General features: G+C 39.6%; 1 protein-coding gene and 1 pseudogene across 5 annotated transcripts in view; both read right to left on the bottom strand.

The window, feature by feature from the left end:
• The window catches only part of HNRNPR (heterogeneous nuclear ribonucleoprotein R), a 28,872-nt gene extending 5,587 nt beyond the window's left edge, over positions 1 to 23,285 (bottom strand). The window contains exons 1-8 of one of the 5 annotated variants that reach the window (XM_056795595.1): positions 23,145 to 23,285; positions 20,124 to 20,292; positions 17,721 to 17,839; positions 17,137 to 17,244; positions 13,453 to 13,566; positions 8,924 to 9,100; positions 7,072 to 7,207; positions 2,524 to 2,729 (exon numbers count right to left, since the gene is read on the bottom strand). In XM_056795595.1, the coding sequence (XP_056651573.1) occupies positions 2,524 to 2,729; positions 7,072 to 7,207; positions 8,924 to 9,100; positions 13,453 to 13,566; positions 17,137 to 17,244; positions 17,721 to 17,839; positions 20,124 to 20,280 (1,017 nt within the window). In that variant the 5' untranslated portion in view covers positions 20,281 to 20,292; positions 23,145 to 23,285. Of the gene's footprint in view, positions 1 to 2,523; positions 2,730 to 7,071; positions 7,208 to 8,923; positions 9,101 to 13,452; positions 13,567 to 17,136; positions 17,245 to 17,720; positions 17,840 to 20,123; positions 20,293 to 22,676; positions 22,996 to 23,144 lie in introns of those variants that run through there. The other 4 variants (XM_001366054.5, XM_056795596.1, XM_056795597.1 and 1 more) reach the window with 4 other exon arrangements.
• LOC130454156 (U6 spliceosomal RNA) lies at positions 7,949 to 8,044 on the bottom strand (annotated as a pseudogene).
• Positions 23,286 to 23,857: the final 572 nt, after the last annotated feature.

Below are 23,857 nucleotides of genomic sequence, written 5' to 3'. Positions count from 1 at the left end.
AAAACCAGGGAAGTCTGCTTCCCCAATTCAGCACTCTTTAAGGAATTTTGTCCTTATACAAAGCCAAAATCCGCTTCAACTTGTACATGAATGTTTTTTAAATTATCATTAAGTTTCATAAAAGCTAATTCAAGGGGGCAGCTGGGTAGCTCAGTGGATTGAGAGCTAGGCCTAGAGACGGGAGGTCCTAGATTCAAATCTGGCCTCAGACACTTCCCAGCTGTGTGACCCTGGGCAAGTCACTTGACCCCCATTGCCTAGCCCTTACCACTCTTCTGCCTTGGAGCCAATACACAGTATTGACTCCAAGATGGAAGGTAAGGGTTTAATTAAAAAAAAAAAAAGCTAATTCAAAGCATACCTCTCTCCCTTTGTTTGAATAAAGTGGAGTAGAAACTCCCTTTTATGCTCAATGTGTGTTTAAAAAGCATCAGTCTTTCAAAGAAGGATTGATTCTTTGACTAGAAGTTTCAACAAGAAATCAAAGTTAGAAAAGGAATACCAGAAACTTGTACCAGGTAAGCTCTCTGGACAACCATGAGGAGGGAACATCTAGGGTTTATTAAGTCACAAGTTTAGTGTATGTGAAAAGAACTAGAGTTCCTTAGCAGAAGAAATCTGAATATACAAGCTGGGTTCAGAAAAGGGATTAACCAATGATAAATAATAGCTAAAGTTGACTAAAGAAGGAGCCAATAGTATATATAGATTTTTATATTTCTTTGAATCTTGCTCTTCCTAATACTACAGTCAAGTTAGCATATACCTTTACTTTTAAAAGGAAAAAGCAATGTGGCTCAAGTGCTCACTCACAATCTTCTCTTATGTTTGCTTAGCCTTAATGAATGTTCCAGGGCTTATTAATACCTCTCAACAAAGATGGGTACAGAAACATTCAATGATTTGCCTTGGAGGTACACAAAGTGAACTGGTGCCTAAGAATGAAGGTCTCCCGGCTCCTGGTTCAGAGTTCTTTCCCAGATACCAAGCCACCCCAGTAGAGCAAAGGAAAGGTCAGACCTGGCTGGTCATTGTTCCCAGGAACTCTCCCAGGTCTATGCTACATACCCAATGCACTCCTACCTCGGTCTCTACCCCATGTGCCCCTGGAGTAGAATTACTTGACTCAAGCAATTCCTCTGGAGAAGAAGCCAGCCAGCCCCACCAAATGCCACCCACAGGGCACGCAAGTCAGCCTAGCTGAAGCAGCAAGGCACTCTGAGGAAGAGATGGGAAGCAACATGTGTCAGGTAAGTCAAACCACCACCCCCTTGACTGTCATTTCCCCTTACACCCCAATGGAGACAACTCAGGACCCAGAAGCCTTGGAGATAGCAGTGTTTCCTGCTAGTGGTCAAAGCCACCATCCTAGGAAGCAAGCCCCATAGAGATGCAACTAGAGAGCTACTGAAGACCCAGAAAAGAAAGCTTTCGTGGCCACAATCCTTGGCACTGTCAGAGGAATCACCATAAGAAACTGAGAGTATTTTATCAGTGGAAATAACATTAAACAAAAGGCATTCCAACCTGCTTTGCTGCTGTACCATAGAATCTTCTGCAGCTAAAACTTTCTATGTGTTGTCTCCCACATTAGAACATGAGTTCTAGGAGAGCAGGGATTATCTTATTGGTTTATCTGTATCCCTGATGTTTTGTACTTAATAATTTTTTTTCATTCATTCAAAAAGAATTGTCCTTCAGGACCCAGGAGAGTGAGGCCAGAGACAAGGTTTCCAAAAAATACCAAGGGAGGACTCCTGCCTCTGGTAACTCAGAAGGAACTTATTCCCTGAGGAGATGAAGGCTCCCAAAGAGAAAAGGACCACCATCTCTTAAACCCTCAATAGTCTATTAAAATCATTCTTGTCCTGGCCTTAGTATATTCAAAGACTCACACTTGGAATGGCTTAATGCCAAGGCCTAGGGCACCACATGCGAGAATGCAATCATTTGCCTTGGTAAAAGCTGGTAGGGCTGCATGCATGGGAATTAGGAGAAAACAAGCAGCTTCTAGAGAGGTCTTGACTGGCAAATCCAACCTTACTGAATGGTACTGCTCTCCATCTTCGTCTTTTCTCAAGGTAGGTCACTGTCCTACAGAGCACAGGAATCAGAACTGGAAGAGACTTTAGAAGTCTTCTCAGGCCTCTCTTTTACAGATAAGGGGAGCTGATGTTAAAAATACTCAGGTGGGAAAGGCCTAATCTGAGGCCTGGGGAAGCATTCCCTCCCCTGATCCTTGATGACCCAGACCAACAGAACATGAGCTATAGCACACACTGCCAACTTGGTTCCTTCTTGGCTTCTTCAACCTTTCTGGGCAAGGTAGGCCCAGTCTCAGCTCTCCCTCTGCCAAGAGTCATTGGGATAGCCAAGCATGTGGCCTCCCAGGAAGTTCATTTAGAAATAAGACATTATTGTGGTGAGTAAGAACTAAACCCTCACTGGTATTCCTGGTACAACAATTTGGGCATTCTATGGTCTGTAGAATTCAATCAAATTAAGATAAATTTTTACGTTTACCTTGGCCATAACCTCCGGGTCTGGTTCTTCCACAGGGTCGGCCCACTCCACGGTCACAACATTGCCCCAGACTTTGACTTTCCCGCTCATAAGCCTGCGCCGGGCTTGTGCTGCCGACTTGTGGTCTTCATACTCAAGGAAGCAGAACCCCCGATTCTTCTTTTTATCATCGGGTTGATGATAGAGAATAACGTCCACCAAACCCTCTGTTAAACCAACATCCAGAGAGATGAGCCAAAAGCATCCACCACACAACTAGGGAGCAGACCTATGCTCTAAATCCACTTGCCTGTGACCAAAATAGAAGTCAGCCTGAAGTGTTCTGCTTATGACTGATTAAAGAAAGAAAGAGGAGGGAGAAAGGCATAATCCAAATGGTATTTCTCTTAACTCAAGGGATCCTGAAGTCATAGCCAATAGGTTCCACCAAAGGTAGGTCTGATTCTGTATCCAAAACATCATTTTACATTGTGATAGCTTCACACTTTGAAACAAAGTCACTTCTTGACATTCCAAACTAGAAATCTAGAAATAACACAGCTCTTCTCTGTTCTTTATTTTCTACACCATGGAATCAGCTAAATTCAACTTCTTCTTTCTACAGAAGTCTCCTTAGTCTGCACCTTTCTCTTTGCCTGCCAGTTCTCATTCTCTTTTTACCTCAGCTGTTTGCTAAACTAAACTCTGACTCCAGACCTGTACTCTCTTCCACCTACGCATACCACTACTGAACAAGCTGTTGTCTCTGCTATTTGTTGCTGCTCTTCAAAATCCTTTTTGGGGTCCCTTTTCCCCAGGAAATAATCCCCAGGTCACACCTAACCAACTAACAAAGAGAAATATGAGGAATCTCATAATGCAGCAATTCACTAAAGAATCTCAACAACACAAATACTGCTGCTAAAAACTGACAACACTTCATTGCCTCCACAATCATCTGTATACTAGTTATTAAAATCCCAAATTGTTCATTATAATATTTTAGGGCACAAACCTAAATCTTTAAAACTATTTAAAAATAAAAGTTCATTAACAGACAGTTTCCAACATAATTCATTCTGACCAATGACCAAAGGTCACAATAGAAACTTTTTAACACCACAAAATTGACATCATTATTTGGGTCAAATTTGCCTGTGCACCTAGAAAAGAAAAAGCTGTCAAAGCACAGGACACATCCCCACTCAAGAGAATCTCAAATAGCCCATTTACCTAATAAATCTTAGCACCTAAAAGTATCCAAGCATAAGCACCAAAGAAGCATAACCACTGGACCTCCCAGCACCAGTTACATTACCCTGAAGGGGCCCTTAGCCTTCTTTAGAGGGGAAAACTATGTCCTAGCTGACATTCAACAACTCTAAACCAAATTAAAGACTACAAGATAGAGCAAATCTGATTAACACAATGACCAACCACAATTCCAAAAAACTTATGAGGAAACGTGTTATCCATTTCTAGAAAGGTGATGGCATCAACATGCAGATGGAAGCATCTTTTTTCTTTCTTTTCAAAGAGGATGGGGTGGGGGGGAAGAGAGAAACATGATTAACAAAGGAATTTGGCTTTCTTGACTATCCATATTCTTAACAGGTTTTGTTTTCCTTGCCTTCTCACTAGATGGAAAGAAAGTAAGAATTTGGAACTAAAAATAAAACTGAATTTAAAAACAACCTTCTAAGCCACCTTTCCACACCAAGACCTAGAAAACTGAAAGGAAAAATGAAGTAACGGTGGTGATGTGGGCCTAAAAATGTATTGTTTCTAATGTGTTTAAAGTGCTGCTAATTTACCTAGAATAGTTATCAGAGCTCTCCAAAGTGTAGCTAGCTAGCTAGCTAGCTCTCCAAATTTCTACCACCAAATTCCTCTATAAGAACTCTAATACTTCCTATGAGATAAGAGAACACGCAGTAAAAATGATCCAAGCTCCAGAAAGATGCAGGCTATTTGCATGGACAAAGTACTAAGCAAACAACATCAATTTATTTGGTTAGGAAATGTTATTAAAGCAAGGGTGAGGTTCAAACAAACATTGCTCTAGATCTTGAAAACAAAAAAGCCAAATTACAATGATCAAGGTAGTTAATTTTGTGCATTTTCTAAAATTAAAAGGGGAAAAATAATTCACTCTTCTGTTGTCATTCCTTGAGAGTAAGGCCTGTTTCATTGTTGTCTTTAAATCCCCAGTGCAGCATCTGGCACACAATAGATACTTAATAAAAAAAACTTGTGGATAGAGTAAAAAGGGCTCCAAAAACGAAAAGAAAAATAAAATGAGAGTATCTAGGTTGTTTGTTCTTCTGAATGTATATAAAACACTTATTAGAGGTACCGTAGTGGCCTAAATGACCTTAACAATATTCAAATATATATAGTAACCCTCAGATGATAAATAGCTATTCTAATTCTGACTAAAAAACAAAAATGATTCATGTTCTTTCCTTCCCCTCCCCCCACTCCCCTCTTGTAGCTGACATGCAATTCCATTGGGTTTTACATGTGTCATTGATCAAGACCCATTTCCATATTATTGCTATTTGCACGGTGGTGAACGTTTAGAGTCTACGTCTCTAATCATAGGCTGAGTTTCTTTATCAGTAATATAGGGGAACCACTGAGAAAAATCTTCCAGCCTGGCCTATTACTAACAGGTTACCAAAGAAGAATATGCAATTTCCCTTCCTTAAAGATCCTTAATAATGGACTTCTCCATTAGAGACAATGCAATGTCCCTGAACAATCTGCAGGGATCTAGGAGAAAAACACTATCCACAAGCAGAGGACAAACTGTGAGAGTAAAAACACCGAAGAAAAGCAACTGCTTGACTACAGCAGTTGAGGGGCTATGACTGAGGAGAGACTCTAATGAACACTCTAATGCAAATACCAACAACACGGAAATGGGTTTGAGTCAAGAACATATGTGATACCCAGTGGAATCATGCACTGGCTATGGGAGAGGTGGGGGGGGGGGGGGGGGAGGAAAAGAAAATGATTTTTGTTTCCAATGAATAATGTTTGGAAATGACCAAATAAAGTAATGTTTAAAAAAAAAAAAAAGATCCTTAACCCTTAAAAGCCTGCCCTTTGACCCAGCCATACCACTGTTAGGTTTGTACCCCCAAAGAGATAATAAGGAAAAAGACTTGTACAAGAATATTCATAGCTGCACTCTTTGTGGTGGCAAAAAATTGGAAAATGAGGGGATGCCCTTCAATTGGGGAATGGCTGAACAAATTGTGGTATCTGTGGTGATGAAATATTATTGTGCTGAAAGGAATAATGAACTGGAGGAATTCCATGGGAACTGGAACAACCTCCAAGAATTGATGCAAAACAAAAGGAGCAAAACCAGGAGAACATTGTATACAGAGACTGACATACACTGTTGTACAATCAAATGGACTTCTCTACTAGCAGCAATGCAATGATCCAGGACAATTCTGAGGGACTTATGAGAAAGATGCTGTCCACATCCAGAGAAAGAACTGTGGGAGCAGAAACACAGAGGAAAAACAACTGCTTGATCACATGCTTCGATGGGGATATGATTAGGGATGTAGACTCTAAACGTTCACCGTAGTGCAAATATCAATAATATGGAAATGGGTCTTGATCAATGACACATGTAAAACCCAATGAAATTGTGCATCAGCTATGAGTGGGGGGAGGGAAAGAACATGAATCATGTAACCATGGAAAAACATTCTAAATTAATTAATTAAAATTTTCCAGATTAAAAAAAAAAGATCCTTAATATCTGCTAGAAATGATGATAGTAATCATCTTGGTAAGATGTAAGACATGGACCAGGTCACTTATTCATGTGTTTCTACAACTGAAAAATACAGCAAAGGCACATGGAATTTTGTGTTCATTGTACTTAAAATAGAAGTGGGGCAGGAAGGGCAGGGAGCTCTGACCTGGAAATCAGTACAATACTAACTACAATCTAGCTCCCTTGGCATAAGGTTCCATGCTCTACCCCACTCAGGGAAGAGGTCATCTCCTATCAGGTCAAAGAATACCTAACCACCAAGAACCTAATAGAAATTTGGCTTCTCCAGAGTCCGGTGTAACTTTAGTCCTTCTGAACTGAACTGTGGTAAACCCATCAGAGTACCAAAGCTGAGTTTACTAAATACTGTCTTCTCATCAGTGACTCACTAATGTGAACAAATTAGTACTACCAATGTTCATTAATATCAAACTGAACCTAAGTCTGTAGAAAGCTGAGCAGAAACAAAGGAATACTTTAAAAAGCAGAGGAAAGAGAAAGAAAACAAGATCACTTTAATAGAAACCTAACTTCAAAGACTAAGGCAAAGTCAAACTTCCAATGGCCTGAAACAGATTAAAATGCAATTGGCAAATGTTTAGCAAAATAAATAAAAATACAACAAAGATATTGTTAATTTGTGGTTTTCTAAGTCAACAAGCATTGCCTAAGTCTGACACCACTGGGAGTCAAAGATGTCCCTTTACACTAAGATAGTAATAACTCTGATTCCCTCAAACTCATTGATAAACACTGCTTTTTTTTACCTGTGACTTTGCTGAATTCTTCCAATATGTTTTCCTTGGTTTTGTTCTTTGGAATTGATCCAACAAACAGCCTGTTGTTTGCCACTGAGATGCAGACTCCAAGGTGTTTACCCGGACGGATTTCATAGCTGTCACACTGCAAAGAAGAAAAAACCCAAATACACCCCACAAGCACCCCACACTCAGGAGACTAGACCTTAATTTTAAAGTATTTAATAGCTATAAAAATCAGGCATTTCCTTACATCAGCAGTTCTCAAACTTTTTGGTCTCAGGATCCCTTTACACTCCTTAAATAGAGACCTCCCCAGAGCTTTTGTTTATATGGATTCATTTACCATGTTGGGAATTAAAACATCTTATTATTTTTATGAAAAGAGTTCTACCTCTCAGACTTCTGATAAGCCCAACCTAGACCACACTTGGAGAACTGCTGACTTCAGTTGTTAGAGCCAAGTTATTCCTTATATCCTGTAAATGCTTGTCATGCTATTATTACTTTTTTAAAAACTCAATGCTTTCAACCCCCAATTCCATTTGGTTTTGTGACTTCCCTCTTGTCTCCCAAATCAACTTACTCAAAATTGGGAGGGGAAGGCATGTTCCTCATCACTTTAGACAAGTCAACCAAGATGAAGTTTTCAAGATACTTAGGATAAAGCTAAGCACAGTTTGCCCCCAAATAAATTCAAAAATATTAAAGTATGCTGACAATATATAAGTTGGGAAAAAACTTCCTTAAAAATAATTCAATATTTCTACATCATTTTAATACTGCACCAAACACACTACAATTACTAACACAGTGGCATGATATACAATACTTGCACACCAATTTATGAAACTGAGTTTAACAAATCACAATACTAATAATTTTTTAAAATATGGAATGCTTCACAAATTTGCCTGTTGACCTTGTGCAGGAGCCATGCTAATTGTTCCAATTTTAATTTATATGCTTCCAAAGTGAGCACAATACTGATCATTTTTACAGGTTTTTAATGTCCAGATTTCAGTAAGATTACTTATCTATAACTAAATTTCTTGAAGTTATGGACAGCAGGGGGTGAAAGCGTGTAAGAGAGAGGGAAGCAGGAATGGGAAGAAAAGGGAATGACTCTGAGCTACCAACCTCTGGGAAGAAAGGGAGGCATTAACACTAAAGAAGGAAACTGGAGCCCTTCAATGAATCAGTTAACTGTAAGGGAGAAAAGGAGGAAAGTGGTGAAGACATCTATCTACAACTAATCCTGGAAGCCTGAGGCCTCTGACTCCATGTAGCATCATGATAAGAAAGTAGCAAGACATCATTTCCCAATTTTAGGATACAATAAACTCAAATGATTTTGCCACTGACAGGGTTACTGTTGTCTTTTAGAGAGAAGGTACCTAGTAGACAGACCAGAAATAGGATAAAACAAGAATGGCAGAGTACTTGAGACCCAAGACAAAAGATAACATGAAGAAACAAACAAGAATAGTCCTAAGGAAAGAGGAGTCAGTGAAGAAGTTGAAGTTATCTCCTGTTATAGGAACAGAACATGATAGATACAAGATTAGACATTCTTTAAAACAAAGAAAAGGCCTCATTTCCAAGAACACAGAAGAGCCAAGGACGACTTCTTGTTCAGTGCAAACAGGCAAAAAAAGCCAAAATGGAGATGAAAATCCTGAAACCATATGGTCAAGTATATTCCCTAACCCTAAAAAAGGTCACCCACTAGTTTTTGATCCAAAGCTAATAGGAATGAGAATTAAAAGGAAAATTATCTGATAATTAGAAGTGGAACATTTGAATTGTTTTCAAAGGATCTTTATATGTGAAGCTTAGTCACAACAGCTCCTTTACATACCAGCTTGACAGCTTCCTGTGCGGCATCCTTTCCACAGAAGGTGATGAATGCATACCCTCTGTTCTGACCAGACAGAGGATCCATCATAAGGCGTAAGTCCCAAATGGGACCAGCCTTTTCAAACAGTGGTACCAGCTCATCTTCATATAAATCTCTTGGTATCTTACCTACAAAAACCTGGAGGAATTTTTTTAATAGTTAATTAAAATCCAATTTAAATATTTGAATCCACAGCTATATTGTAAACAAAATCTTTTCTTTTGCTTAACTAAAACACAAACTTTTGTTTCAACTCTTAAGTAAAAATCTTTCTAAAGTTTATTAGTATATTACATATTTTTTTAAAGTAGTGTGCTAAATGTATTTTCTCCCCTTAATGATTACCTCAGGGAAGTAATAACTCAATCATAAACTATTTTGAAGGCCATAAATTGGTTCTGTGCAAGCATTAGTACCTCATCTTACAGATGAGAAAAAAAAAAGGCAAGTGACCTGCATACAATCAAATAGCTAATAAATGTCAGAACCAGAGCTCCAACCTAGGTCTTCTGATTCCAAGGATTTTTGGATTATGCCATCTTATCTTTATTATGCCACAATGAACTTCAGTTACTGTGTAGCACCCCAAAGTATAGGCAGTTCAGAAGACTGTCTTGAATTTATATTGACACAAGATCACCCCTAAAACTATTTTTAAATAAATCTAATAATTTTTTTCATTCACCTCTAAATAACTGCATCACTAGTTATGAAAATAAGACAGTCCTATGCAAAGTTAGATTTCTCTATTCAAAGGTTGCTTCATCCTTTAATGAGCACATTTTCAATATTACCTGTGCTCAGAATTCTGCTTAAAGAGAAACACAAAAGATATGAAAGAAAATTAATCTGACAATAATTTCATCTACTGTGATAAAATTTCATATTCTTAAAAATATACTGGCATAATATAATTTCCTTAAGTTTGATTCTACAATTCTAGAGCAACAGAATAGTGATGCTACCTACCATTAGGGAAACCTTTTAATCAACCTTCCTAAACTTGGTCTTTACAGCAAACCAGAAAAACTCAAATGGCTCAATTGTTGACCCTGGTCCCTTTGTTCCTAGACTATCCCAGAGTCTCATTCTTAGTAGATCTCATCTCCACCTTTACTAAAGTTGAAGTTACTGGTCCTTCTCTTTTTCTCATTACTTTAGCCCCACCAATATTCATTCTAGTTTCCTTCTCTCTCAATCTAGAGAGATTTCCTTTCAGAGGCTAAACCCTAAGCAAGAGGTAAAATTGGAAGCCTTCAGAAAACATTACTGACTTGACCATCTCTGAGATCTTCCTCAGAAAAAGTCTTACAAATAATTTTCCCCAGGTACCAGCTTCCCTTCTAATTTTTAACTATATTGATTTTGTTTGTGCAAAACTTTTTTTTAATTTTATATAATCAAAATTGTCTATTATCTTTTGTGATCCTCTCTATCCCTTATGCATGAACTCTTTTTTCCATGGATCTAAAAGGTAATTTCTCTCTTGCTTCACTAATTGGCTCATACTGTCACCCTTTATATCCAAGCCATATATCCATTTGGAGCTTCTCTTGGAATATATGGAATGAATATTTGTTCCACAGTTAATTTTGCTTAGTTTTCTCAGCAGCTAAAGTCTTTTGAGTTGTTTATTAAAGACCAGAATACTAGATTGATTTGTTCCTACATATTGAAAACTTAATATGTTCCAATGACTGACCTATTTTTTTTTTTAATCCTTACCTTTCGGCTTGGAATCAATACTGTGTATTGGTTCCAAGGCAGAAGAATGGTAAGGGCTAGGCAATGGGGGTTAAGTGACTTGCCCAGGGTCACACAGCTGGGAAGTATCTGAGGTCAGATTTGAACCTAAGACCTGTCTCTAGGCCTGGCTCTCAATCCACTGAGTTACCCAGCTGCCCCCAACTGACCTATTTTTAAGAGGCAAATAAATCATTTTGATGATGACATTAAGTTCAAGATAAAAATTTAAATTAATCTTAACAAAAGAAAATGTTGCTGACTGAGAGCTTTCAATAAAAAATTTTGATTCATTTACTATAAAGACCAGCTTTATAAATTATTTGTGGGTTGACAAATCAGGATAAGAGAACTTTTTCTGGGATTACAGGAGGGTCAAACTGACAGACATGCAGAATCCTCTTGCTGATCAGTGACAAAGTTTAATGATTAGGGACTTAAGCTAACGGATTAGGTAAGCTTCTCACAGAGACAATGATTAGTAATGATTTACAAGACAGAGACAATGGATTTTAGATTACCTCAGTGGTTCTAAACAGTTTTCTATAGGTGATAATTCAATATGTCAATGTGTAATTACCTGGCTAAGTTTCTAATAGAATTCCTGAACCAGTGATTTCTTAGAAGAACATATAGTATTTGTGAAGGGGGAAAGTTTGCTTTTCTCATGCTGAGGAGCCAACTACAAGTTTGGCAATCCCTATGCTATGGCTGTGATTTTACTGGGGTCTACTCTCACTACTGGGGGCTACAATTTACTCATTTGGTCAACAAACATTGAAGCTCCATTGTGTTGGACACTGAGGGACCTTCAAGGATAAAATGTAGTCCCAAACCTGCGGTAGCTCACATCCCTAATAATGAGTGATAAGATGTGTGGATAGAGTAAATAACTCAAATGAGATTTTTGGTGCCTAGAAAGACTATCAAGTGGTTATAACGCCACTAAAATGAGAAAAATCACTTAAGGGAAGCCTTTCAGGGTCTTTGAACTCAATATGTGACTCTAACTTCATCAGTTTTAAGTCAAAATCTTTCCATAACGGACCTGAGCAGTCTGTTCCATTCATCCTCCCCTCAACCCACCCTACAGGGATGCATTACTCCAAACTCAAACGTCCATGCTAGTTAGTCTCAGACCCAGATCTGCCTATCAGGTCCATACTTCCAACCATCCCAACTCAGAACCAGTTGCTCCATACAGCTATGGCTGGCCCAGTAAGATACAAAGGAAGGTGTTGATGGAGGGGGACCCATCTGTGATCAATGTGCTTAGACATCAAAGGGCCTTACTCACTCATGACTACCTGACTGGATAGGCAGGTAGGACAAAAGAATCTGGCCATTTATTTTAACTAAATTTGTGATTTCACTAGTATAGGTAACTCCTGATAAGTAAACTCCCTTTCCCAATGCTGGTCAGCACCTTTTCTGCTGCTCACATTCATTCCCAAAGAAACCAAATAACATGCCCAAGCATTAGTGGCTCCAAGGCTATCTTTCTATCTACAACACCAAGCTGCCTCTCAGAATTTGGCAATAAGATCAGTCATTGGCAGAATTACTAGATTTCACTGCTGATGGTAGTCTATTGCTTAGTTCACAAAACCCTTCTTCAGTATAAAGTCAATTGTTTTTCATCAGATTATAACCATCTTAATGTTCGGTTTAAGTTTATAATGAAAAAGAGATACAAATTGAGAACCACTTGTGAAAAGATGCCTTTAGTGAGCTCAATTGAGGATGTAAAGAGTAAAGAACCATTCAACAAACCTATCTTGGATTAATAAAGAATACTGGAGGTTTGGATACAGGGTCTTTTCCTCTACTTCTTCCAAAGTAATGATTTTCTCTTTTAGGATTTACACAATTCCTATGCTTCTCTTCCTTATATTCTCTAAGCTCAGAGGATATGAAGTTGAAAAAGACTGTGGAGATAATTCTGTCCACAGCTTTCTGCCTCCTCCCACTTAATATTTCAGATAAGCAAACCAACTCCTGTCTTATGATGTGCCTATTGTCACACAGCCAATCAACAGAAATAGGCATGACACCCAGGTTCTCGACTCCAAATCCAGTGTTCCTACTATAATGCATTGCCTCCCCTACTTTCCAAGAGCAAGTTTATAAACGCTGGCACAGATTACAAAGCAATTTTTCCATTTGCTTAATTCTGCAGCTTGCACAGTATATTTATGTTCGATGTCAATTCTTCTTCTTCACTTATTTTGCTAAATTCAGCACCTAAATCCTGACTTATTGGAACTAGAAGAGGAGATCATTTGATCCAACACTCTCACTAAATATGGGAAACTGGGGCACCAGAAGTAAAGTGATTTACCCAAGACTTACATAACCACTAATCCCAACAGACCCTGCCTCCAAAGCCCACATCATCTTCCATGGACCATACTGCTTCCCTAAGGAGCCATATACAATGACTGGGAAGCAGAGAAAGGCTACTCCTACATTCAGCCTCAGCAATGCATTGTTAGTGTCCTTCCAGGTATAAGGACATACTACAATCTAGACCTTAGTTTATAGCATGGGCTCTTGGGTCATAAGGCTTTTTGATTTATTCTAGTCCTACATACTTATATAATTCCAAAGAGCAAAATAAAAATTAATTTAAAAAATAAACTCAAAGTGATCTTTGCCAAAATATGAAACTAACTTCTCTTTATTACACAGCAGTTAAAAAAAGGTCTCAAACAGAAAGATTCCAAACAGAAAGGCAGCCAGCTCACCTCTGTCCCAATGCCAGGTTGCACACCAGAATATACACTGTCTGGAGGAGGTCCGCCATATTTCCTCTGTCCTGTGGTTACATCTAGTGTGTAACCAGTCCTCTCGAGCAAAGCCTAGAAAGATTGTACAGTTGAAAATTGAACGGTAATTACATAAAAAAAACTAATCATTCAGCATGTTGGTGTTCACCATTTCATGCCCTAGAACAGTTTTAAACAGACTTTTAAAGGGTCATATGAAATCTGGTTCCAACTAATCATGAAGCAGAGGCTAAAGGACTATCATTCAGGGATGGAACAAAGGAGATTTTCTGCTTAAGATGGAAGGTTGATCTAAATGCCTGCTAGGATACTATTTTTTCATTTTATTCTCTTATGGTTTTTTAAATGTGTCTTCTTCCACAACATGACCAATATATCAAATTGCTTATCAACCAGGGGTGGGGGAAAGAGAATTTGAAACTCATATTTTAGAAAACTAATGTTAACAGTTGTTTTTATATGTAACTCAGAAAAATAAAAAATACTGAAAGATAATAAGTTTTTTAATAAGTTCTAATGTTTGTTCTATGATACCAATAGCAGTCCCAATTTTTTACTATTCTTGAACAGGAAATCTCTTTTCCAAATGGACCTTAGTATCCCTTAGGCTTTCTTAGTATCTCCAAGGCTTTCTTCATTCCTACCTTTGTTCCTGCCCTTTCTAAAATGGTTCCTTTCCACCCTACCCTTCCAAAGATCCATTTCCTCCAAGAAGCTTTTTCCACCTTTAGTCTTCACTGATCTCATCCTTCATCTCCTCCTGCACTGCTGGTTAATACTACAATTGAGCCCTTAGCTATCTGGTATCATGGTCTATTTTTGCCTGACTTAAGCCAGGAATTCTGTAAGGGTAGGCACTAGACTTCCTTCATAGCCTTAAAAAAAAAAAAATCAACTGACCCTTCTGAGTTGACAGGAATTTGGGTCTGAGCATAGTCAGTCAGTCAGTCAGTCAGTCCTTTACTTCTACACAAAACTGAATGTCTCACAGTGGACTGTATTGAATCCAAAAACAAACCACTGACTCAGGAAATAGGAACACAGGCCTGTTCCCAGTTATTTAATCCCTGTGTCAACCTCTGTCTATGTTTCTTTATCTATAGTGATTCATTTCACTAGCTGTACCTCACAATGTTATCAACACTACCGTATCATTTTAAAACACTATCCAAAAACAAGTTTTTATTATTTTTTTTTTAAAACCCTTACCTTCCATTTTGGAATTAATGCCATATATTGGTTCTAAGGCAGAAGAGCAGTAAAAAGCCAGGCAATGGAAGTTAAGTGACTTGCCCAGGGTCACACAGCTAGGAAGTGTCTGAGGCCACATTTGAACCCAGGAACTCCCTCTGGGCCTGGCTCTCAATCTATTGAGCCACCCAGCTTCCCCTAAAACAAATTATTACTATTAAGATATACTTCCTGGCCTCATTCTAGTGTGTGAAACATTCTCATGTGAAACAATTACAAAATAATAGTAGCCAATGTATATAACATGCCATCAATATGAAATAAAATTAATTAGGAAAGGCTTCCTAGAAAATGGGAGCCTTAGAGTTATGCATAGTTTATACAATTCATTAAACAGATTCCGTTTTAGGTTCACAATATCCTCCAAACAGAAGGGACCGTGGAAAGCATCTACTACAACCCTTTGATTTTAAAGTGAAACCAAAGTCAGATATGGCTAAGACCACAGAGCTTGTGAGGCCTGGTCTTTTTCATCTAGCTGTTAGTAGTAAAGGCATCAATTCTAAATATATTCCTAAAATATGTTCTTTTGAGAGATACATGCAAAATAAAAACTCCAATCAGGTTGGAATTATGGCTTTTATTTAATGGGAGCTAAGAAAAGATGGTATGCTTTTAGCACAGGACCTGGTACAGAGGAAGTACTTTATATTGCGTGTAGACACAACATTGCTTATTGACTCACTTTTAGTTTTCAAATTCCTGACTGATCACCTAAGTCCTCTGCCTGACTTCTATCCTAACCACTCCCCCACTACCAACGCAGTTTAAAAAAAATAGGCCAGTGTCAAGTGTTCTTAATGAGGAAACAAATCTCTTGCTTAGGACAAATAATATAGGCCTGCCCACTGAAAGAGGCTAAAGAATTTGCTTTTATATATTTTTCATGATTTCACATTTTAATTGATATCATATTGCTTGCTGCCTTTTCAGTGGATAAGGGGAAGGAAATAGGGAGAAAAGTAAGAACTCAAATTAAAATAATTAACTTTGAAGATCATCAAGTCCAAAACCCTTCTTTCATAGGGTAGAACATTATGGTTCAGAAGTTAAATGACTTGTCCAAGACCAAAAGACAAATCTCAGAACCATGATTCCAGCCTGTCTTGAGTCTAAATTCTGTACTATTTTCACTACATTATACTTTAACCTAATAATCCTATAAAGAAAGGAAATGCATGATATTCTATTTCCCAGTGACAAGACTAAGGCACTGAGAAAAATTCTAAGACTTAAAAAAAGTTACTGATAATAAATTAAAACCCAAACTTCATAATTACTAAATCCAATGCTGTTCCTATTACACTACCAAATTCAATCTTCATAAACAAAGTATAATATGAGACATGCTTTTTTTCCAGGGCCTCTTTAAAATCTAGTCAATTCCATCAAGTCTTGCCCTCTGTTCCCTGTTTAAATTATAAGCTAAGTGGTCAATTAATAAAATTGGACTAATTTAAAAGCTAACTAGTAGCTAGGTCTACTCGCGCCATCAGTCCTCATCTCAACTTTCCCTTTCAGGATTTCTTTTTAACCATAAAAATACATGGAAAGTCAAAAGGATGAAGAACAACTAGAGAACTTCCTTAAAGAAGAAAACTACATAGAGAAAGTCCAAAGAAACAGAAATAAAAATTCTAAAAGCACTATACAAATTCAGGATAATGATAATGATGATGACATCTGACATTTGCAGAATGCAATCCAATTCCTGAGCATGTACACAGAAACTCATTTGTGCTCCATAACTCCCAGGAGGCCAACAGAGCAGACCTAATAGCAGCAATACAGCAAAGTGAATATAATGCTGGACTTGAACTCAAGACATTTCCTAGCTGTGTGACTCTGGGAAAAGTCACTCTAAATCTCAGTTTTCTTTCTTTGTCAAATGGGGATGATAACAACAGCAGTGTTATTTATCTCACAAGACTACTGGAAGAATGAAGTACTACTTGACTATGTAAATATCAGATTATCATTTATTAACTCTAACATTCTTCCTAATTTGCAGATGAGGACACAGTGGAGTTTAAGCCTAGGAACTTGTGTAGTGGGCTTTCCATCACACTATGCTAAAATACACCTGATCCATTATCTCATCTGTTCCTCACCATCCTGTAAAGTAGGTACCAGAAGCAATTTTGAAAATGAGCTAACTGAAGCTCAGAGACCACAACCTACAAAAATTATAAAGCAGGATCTATCCCTCTTGACTCCAAATCTAGGGCCCTTGTCAGCAATGAGGAGAGAAAGAATGGTTAAGCAGAAATCCTTACCTTTTATGAAAAATTTCCTTCATTTTAAAAAATGTTGCTAGGGGCATAAAAATGAGTATGAAAAACATGAAACTAATTAATCTCATTAAATCTAACAAGCTGAAGTTTGCTTTACCTTAATCTTTGCTTCATCAGGTCCCTTTGTTGATTCTTGTACCTTGCTCCCTTGTTTCTCCCTTTGCCTGTAGGTCTTCATAACTCCACATAAAAATGCACTTTTGTTCTACAAAAGAAAAATCATTTGGAGTTGCCAGAAGCACTTGTACTAACAAATGAATAAATGATTCCACATCCCCAGATAACTAAATACCAGGGAAAACAAAACAACAACAACAACATTAATTTCTTGGCCTTTAGCTTTTTTTTTGGACATTTTTATCATCTGCAGTTCTTAACCTGTCCCTCCTACCTTAACATTTTCCCTGAAAGTGATGCAGTCGACACCCCAATGTTACGGGCAGCCTATTTCCTGTATCACTGGTAGTATGTCCTGAGGTCATCAGGCAAGGAAAATGAATGGACCAACAAGCTTCTATTTTCAGAGTGGATTTGAGACTTCCTTTTAGTAGTATACCAAGTTCAGGCTCACAAAAGCCATGGAGTCCAGCATCTCACTGTTCCCAAAGGCCACCATCACAGAGCTCAGTCAGTAGAGCCCACTTCCATCCACTCAGTACCTCTTGTGATTCCCAGCCTTACCTGCACATGAGACAGGTCGCTTTCTTTAAATTGTTGAAGCACAGAGAGGGCGCCTTCTTCATTAAATTCTCTGAGAGCATCAATTGCTCTTTCATCAAGATCGACATAAGCTACCAGCCCTAAAAATTCAAATTGAAAAGGTGATGTTATTGTTCAAAAAGCAAGAGACACAACTTGATGAACCTGCCTAGTGATTTCCAATCACAGTTACATTCAATTCTATCACTAATAAATCACCTTCATCTTAACTACAAACAGCTATGCAAACACTGTATGAAAAACCATGAATACACAAACATTTAAAAATAAAATACTTTCATTATGAAATTGAATTTTTTTCTCCAAAGCTCCCTTAAAACCCACATAAACACAAACCCTAAACTCCAACCCACCCCCAAAAATAAATACTGGAGTTTCCAAAGACCTGAATAGGAGTTAAACCTGTGATACACACCGGTATAAGAGATTGAGGCTTGAAATCATCCATTCTGATGCTTAGTTCTAAGTAGTGTGTGAGCATGGCTATCTTCTCCAAGGATCTATCTGCTCCAAAATATGGACTGAGGGAGTTTTGCAATCTTCATTCAAGTGTAAAGAGTCACCGGACCAAGAGGGAGGAGAAAGGCCACCTATTACTGAGCAACTCCAACCCCAAAGAGTAGCAAAGGCTTGCCTTCTTAGGGTCAAAGAGAGACTGAAACCCATTTGTTGTTTGAGTGCATAGACTGTGCTACAGTCAGAACATAGAAAGATTATAAAATTCTTCTGTAATTCTTATAAAATTAACATTATGGGTGCAGCTTGGGAAAAAGTTCAGAAAGCCATATTTTAGCAGCTTTCTAATTTCTTCTTGAATGTGAGAAATGTTAAGATTTAAGGATGCTGTGGCAATCAGAACACTAAATGTCAACAGTGACATTTTCCAAAGGAACTAAAATTAAATATATGACAATGGAGCTAGTGGAAACTGAATTTAAAAATCTTCCCAATATTCTAAGCATAAACAGTATATAGAGCATCTACTAAGGAATAAAATACAGCTCTTTTAACTTAATCTGAATTTATTATAACAATTATTACATATGAGCCTGTAAAGTCAACTGTTAGGAAATAGAAACAGCATATTTTTTTAAAAGTGACTCCATGTTAGCAAAGTCCACCAAACAGAATTTCATTTTATATTGAAATAAAAAATTTAATATAGTGCCACTTGTAGTTACTGATATAAGAAAATTAAATGCAGTCATAATTTATTTAAAATGTCCTTAAAAATGAGCATGCCTAATAAGTTTGGAGTTCCTTCCATGAAAAATTCCACAGCAGCACCCAAACACCAGTCCCGGAGGTCCATCAGGCCTTTCCCTGGTCCAACCGTGCCTATGCCCAAACCATGAGCTTCACCGTCCTCACTAACCAAGACTCTCCAAGAGAGCATCTTTAAGCAGATCACTGCCTGTTCCCAATGGTATAAATGCACAAAAAGCTCCTTAGGACTGATTTCCAAATGGATACCTTACTCAGGAGACATTTAAGGAAATCATTCTGAATGTCTAACATATTTATCTCCTGTTTTCGGAAAGGACAAAAAGTTATTTTACAACTTACAGTACTTAAGAAAGATTTATAATACAATTCAGTCTCTCTCTCAGAAGCTGACTGCAGATCACCAAAAGCTATAAAGAGGAAGGTTTCCATCCATTTGTGTCATCAAAGGGGGAGGATATATTTATTTATGAACAAGATTCCCTAAGGGTAAACATTTCTCTCCCAGTTTAAAACCTAAAACCACTTACAACCAAAACCTTATTTAAGATATTCAGATTTTCCTAAGCACTTAACCCTGGGACTTCTGGATAAAAAACAGCTAACTATTGCAAACCAAACACTTCCATGATGCTGAGAGATGTGGATTACTGTCCAATGAAAACTAGACAGGCCACAAAACTCAAGTAATATGACATTTATTATAGTTTCAGGCAATTATACATCCTATTCTTCTCATTATGCCACCTAGTGCAGAGCTAGACTGATTTTAAGAGTCACATTAAGAAGCTAAAAAGTAGAAAAGTAAAAGCAAAATGATGGTTGATTTGGATTGAGAAAAAAATGTAAAATTTAGTATGCTGGAACATACATTTTTCTTTGATAATCTAAGACAAATTGATGTACTGGTCTGAAGCAACTAAGACCACATTCAACACTAAGAAGGCTTCAAAATCATGAAATAAGAATCAGTGTCAAGTCAAACCCAATTTGCCTTCAGTGACAGGAAAGTCACACCCATTCAGCTCTACACAGACAGATCAGAAACAGTAGTATTATTTAACCTTAAAAAGCTATACAATTCAAAGTGGTTCGCCCTCACTTTCATAACCGGTCAGAAACAAGAAATGCATATTATACCTGTCTGAAATATTTCATCAAGTCTCTCTGCCACCTTCTGTGGGAGGCCTGCCTCTATCAGTGTCTTGTAGTGCTCTGTGTGAGTTACACTGGAAGTGTCCATTGGTTCTTCCTCTTCTTTTAACTGTACCGCATTACCATTCACCTGATTAGCCATTTTATTATGCTGCTGGAAAAAATTCAGGAGCTATATTACATTAAGCCAGAAATAACTAGTTTGCAGGACAATGAATGACTTATCTAAACTAACTTGTAAACATGCTGCTAATACTCTATCAAAATAATATTTAATGCCTTTTTGTGAGGTAGCTGACCTAAATTTGTAATAAAACCATCCTGGAATATGATGGACAAATGTACATGGAAGCAATAAGGTGTTAAGATACTTCATGTACATCCTGGTGGTCAAAGATCTCAAACTTTCTGGGAAGGAAAGTATCTGATTAGCAAAGCAGCTGTTAGGTCCTGGTGATCATGTCATCAAAAACAAACATTTTGTTTGATGAACAAGTCACCACTCTAAAGGCCTAAAAAGCTCTGTAGCTCCCATTCTTACACAAATTTGATTATCTTATTTTTAAACAAACCCAAAAATCAAGGTTTGAGAATTTTCAAAGTTCCCTGGCTCTCTGCTATGTCATGCTTCCATTCCAAAACAGGTGTGACAGAAGTGTAGCCCTGTTCAACATGCTGGTGGTGTTTAGGGGTGGTTTTCCATCCTGCACTCACTAAGATCACATTAAGGTCACTAGCAAAAATTAATTTAGTTCTTCCCATCTTTAAATTTATGAGAAAAAAATTAATCCATATTTGAAATGAGCTATTTGTGGAAGTTACTTTTTAAAAGAGAAACCCAAGTCTACAATATATTGAATTTTCCATATCAATCAATTTGGCATGGCTGCAAAAATACATATTCAAGCTAGCTTCTTTCCAAGAGTTCCAATCAATGGTGCCTAGTTAAGGGTGAACTTAGGTCAGATGTCTCAATTAACCAGCCAATCATTCTGTATCTGAAGCACTGCTGAAATGGACCAACTACCTAGGGAAGAGAGATTAAATGGAGAGCTCTACAAGACCAGCATAGATGAAAAGGTACCTGCCTCACAAAGGCAGTAAAAGAGTTGAAGGTGCATTTGTTGGTAGTGAAATGACAACTTGATGAAGATAATATGCAGCAGAAGAAAGACATTGCAACATATACTGAAATAAAGGGTATGAAGGTGGTTTTCAAGAATAAGCCCAGTTTTTGATGAAAACTCAAGATAACTCAGCTATCAAGAAAATACAAGTCTCCCAAAAAGCTCTTAAAGTAGCCACACTACTAGAGATCCTACCAGACATTATGGGAAAGCACCAGGAGCAATTGTCCCACTTGAAACAACTTAATTTCTTCCAAAGACCACTGAAATTCAGTTGAAGATAATGTGAGAAGACAAAACAGACAGAAGTTGGGAGTTGGGGGAAAATGGGGAGAAAGGAGGAAATGAGGAAATTCAGCATAGATGGATTATTCTCAAAGAGCTAAAGCTGTCAGGATAGGTTATGGTCAAAGAACACTATTAAAGATTTGATTGTCTGGTGATATGTACAGGTTGTGTACAGACAGACGCAAACTTTGCTGTTGAACTCTTATTTACTTGGGTAAATGCTTCTCAAGTGCAGGCCTCAAAACACTATCTGATGAACTAAGTTAAAAGCTAACACACTCAAGTCTACACAGTACTGTGCTCAAACTTTTATCACAAAAAATGGGCATATGCACATTATTAAATCAAACCATAGTCCTACACAATGCTGCATCTTATAGCGTGACTACCCATTCTCCTGAATTTTCGTGCTTCCACCCACCCCCAAATCCAGCTATAGGAAATCCTCAAAATTCCAAAGTTATACACCACATTACAAGACCTTCGCAGCAAAGCAACATTTTGCAGTCACAGAATGGAAGCAAACTCTTAACAGATGTGAACATTTCTGTTAAGAAATATCGTTATCAAAGTATGGGTAAAGCATAAGACAGGTTGCCTATTAAGCACAAGATGGAAAAAAAAGTCATGAATACTATTAGTACCAGATGTACTCAGCATGCCTCAAATAAGCAGATACTGAAGGGGGGAGGGGAGGAAAGGGAGATAGGGTGTCTTACTTCAAAAAAGTTAAATAAAACTTCACAAAAATGCAGCTTTATAGAATAGATCTCGGGGAATCCAAAAGAAAAACTCCCTCTCCTTCAGCCCAAGGCTTGAGAAGTTTAAGTCTATTATGTCAATTGACAAACTACCCCTCCAGCCAAACCAAACTTCTGGATAGAGTAAACACACTAAAGTGGGGTTTTTGTTGGGGGGGGTGGGAATCTTGGAGGGTGTGTTTCCTTGGGGGAAGGAAGACCATTTAAATTTGGAAGATTATTAGTGGGGGGGCGGGATAAATTAGGGACCCCTTTTCCCCCGATAGTTCTTCAAGTTCACGTTAACGATGCAGGGCTGCAGCCGAGGGCCAGCAGAAGGAGGGGATCTGACCTGGGCACCACGTGGGGGGGAGCGTACTTACTCTCACTCCCCGGGCCACCACCAGCTCTCAGCCCACAGGGAATGGAGGGAGAGAGGGAAGGATGGCACCAGTCTCACAGGGCAAGGGGTGGGGGTGGGGGTTGGTCCCTTCTCCCTGAGGCCCAAGCGGCGAGGCCCGGCCCGGCCTCCGCCCCCCGCCTGCCGGCGCGCATGGTGAGGCCTGCCTCGGAGGCGGGAAAGGCGCGGCCCGCGGGCCCGAGCGCAGCACGCTGCGGGGGAGGGAGGCGCCCAGGCCGGGCGACCTAGGCCCAAAGCCGCGCGCCGGGCGCCGGCCCAGAACGCCACCCCACTCCCCCTTTGCCTCCTTCCCTCCCCCGCTCCTGCCCGCCCTCCCGCTCGCACCGGCCCGCCCGGCGGCCCCCGCCGGAACAGGGACGTGGCGCGGGGCCCGGGCCGAGCCGGATCGGGGCGGCCGGCCCCTCCCCCTACGGGCGGGCGCGAGACTCACCAGGGTAAAGCGGGCGCCGGCGATGGGGGCCCGAGAGAACGAGCGCGAGGCTCTTTGAAAACGACTAGAAATGGCGCGCGCGCCACCCCCTCTCTGTCTCCCCCCGCCCTTCCCCCCCCCAGGGCCGCCGCCTCCTCCGCCTCCTCCGCCTCCTCCTCCTCATGGAACGAGCGGCGAGATCCCGACAGCACGCGGGGTTTCCCGGAACTGCTTCCAGGGACTCGGCTCTCCAACACGGCCAATCAGCGTGAGGGGAGGCCCGAGCGGCGGTTGCGGAGACCTATAGTAAATATGGTTCTGTGCTGAGGCAGTGAGCCGGGACGAACGAAGAGCCAATTAACAGAGGCCTCCGCTAAACCAATGGGGAAGCTCAGCGGCTCCGGACTAGGAGACGGGGGCGGAGGGAGGCACACAAAGGGTGCACTGAGGCCGGCTTTGACTGTGTCTTTGGTCCCTGCTGGGGAGATCCTCTAGAGGGCCGCGATTACGCGGCCGCTCTCTCGCGAGCGAGCTAGAGCAATATGAACAGCAGTTCCAGGCCTGGCTTCACAGCAAGCTTGCCCCACACCTTCGTGACGCGTTCAACGCCCGGCACCGCCCCCTCCCCGGATGGTCCGACCTCTGGACAACTGGCCCCAGGACGGGCCCCGGGCGGAACCTGTGTCGGGGCTGCACCTACCTGGGACCCGGATCCGGACCCGGAACGCGAACTT

Source organism: Monodelphis domestica, chromosome 4 (assembly GCF_027887165.1).
Source record: "Monodelphis domestica isolate mMonDom1 chromosome 4, mMonDom1.pri, whole genome shotgun sequence".
Taxonomy (NCBI): domain Eukaryota; kingdom Metazoa; phylum Chordata; class Mammalia; order Didelphimorphia; family Didelphidae; genus Monodelphis; species Monodelphis domestica.
This window is presented reverse-complemented; position numbering and strand designations above follow the sequence as displayed.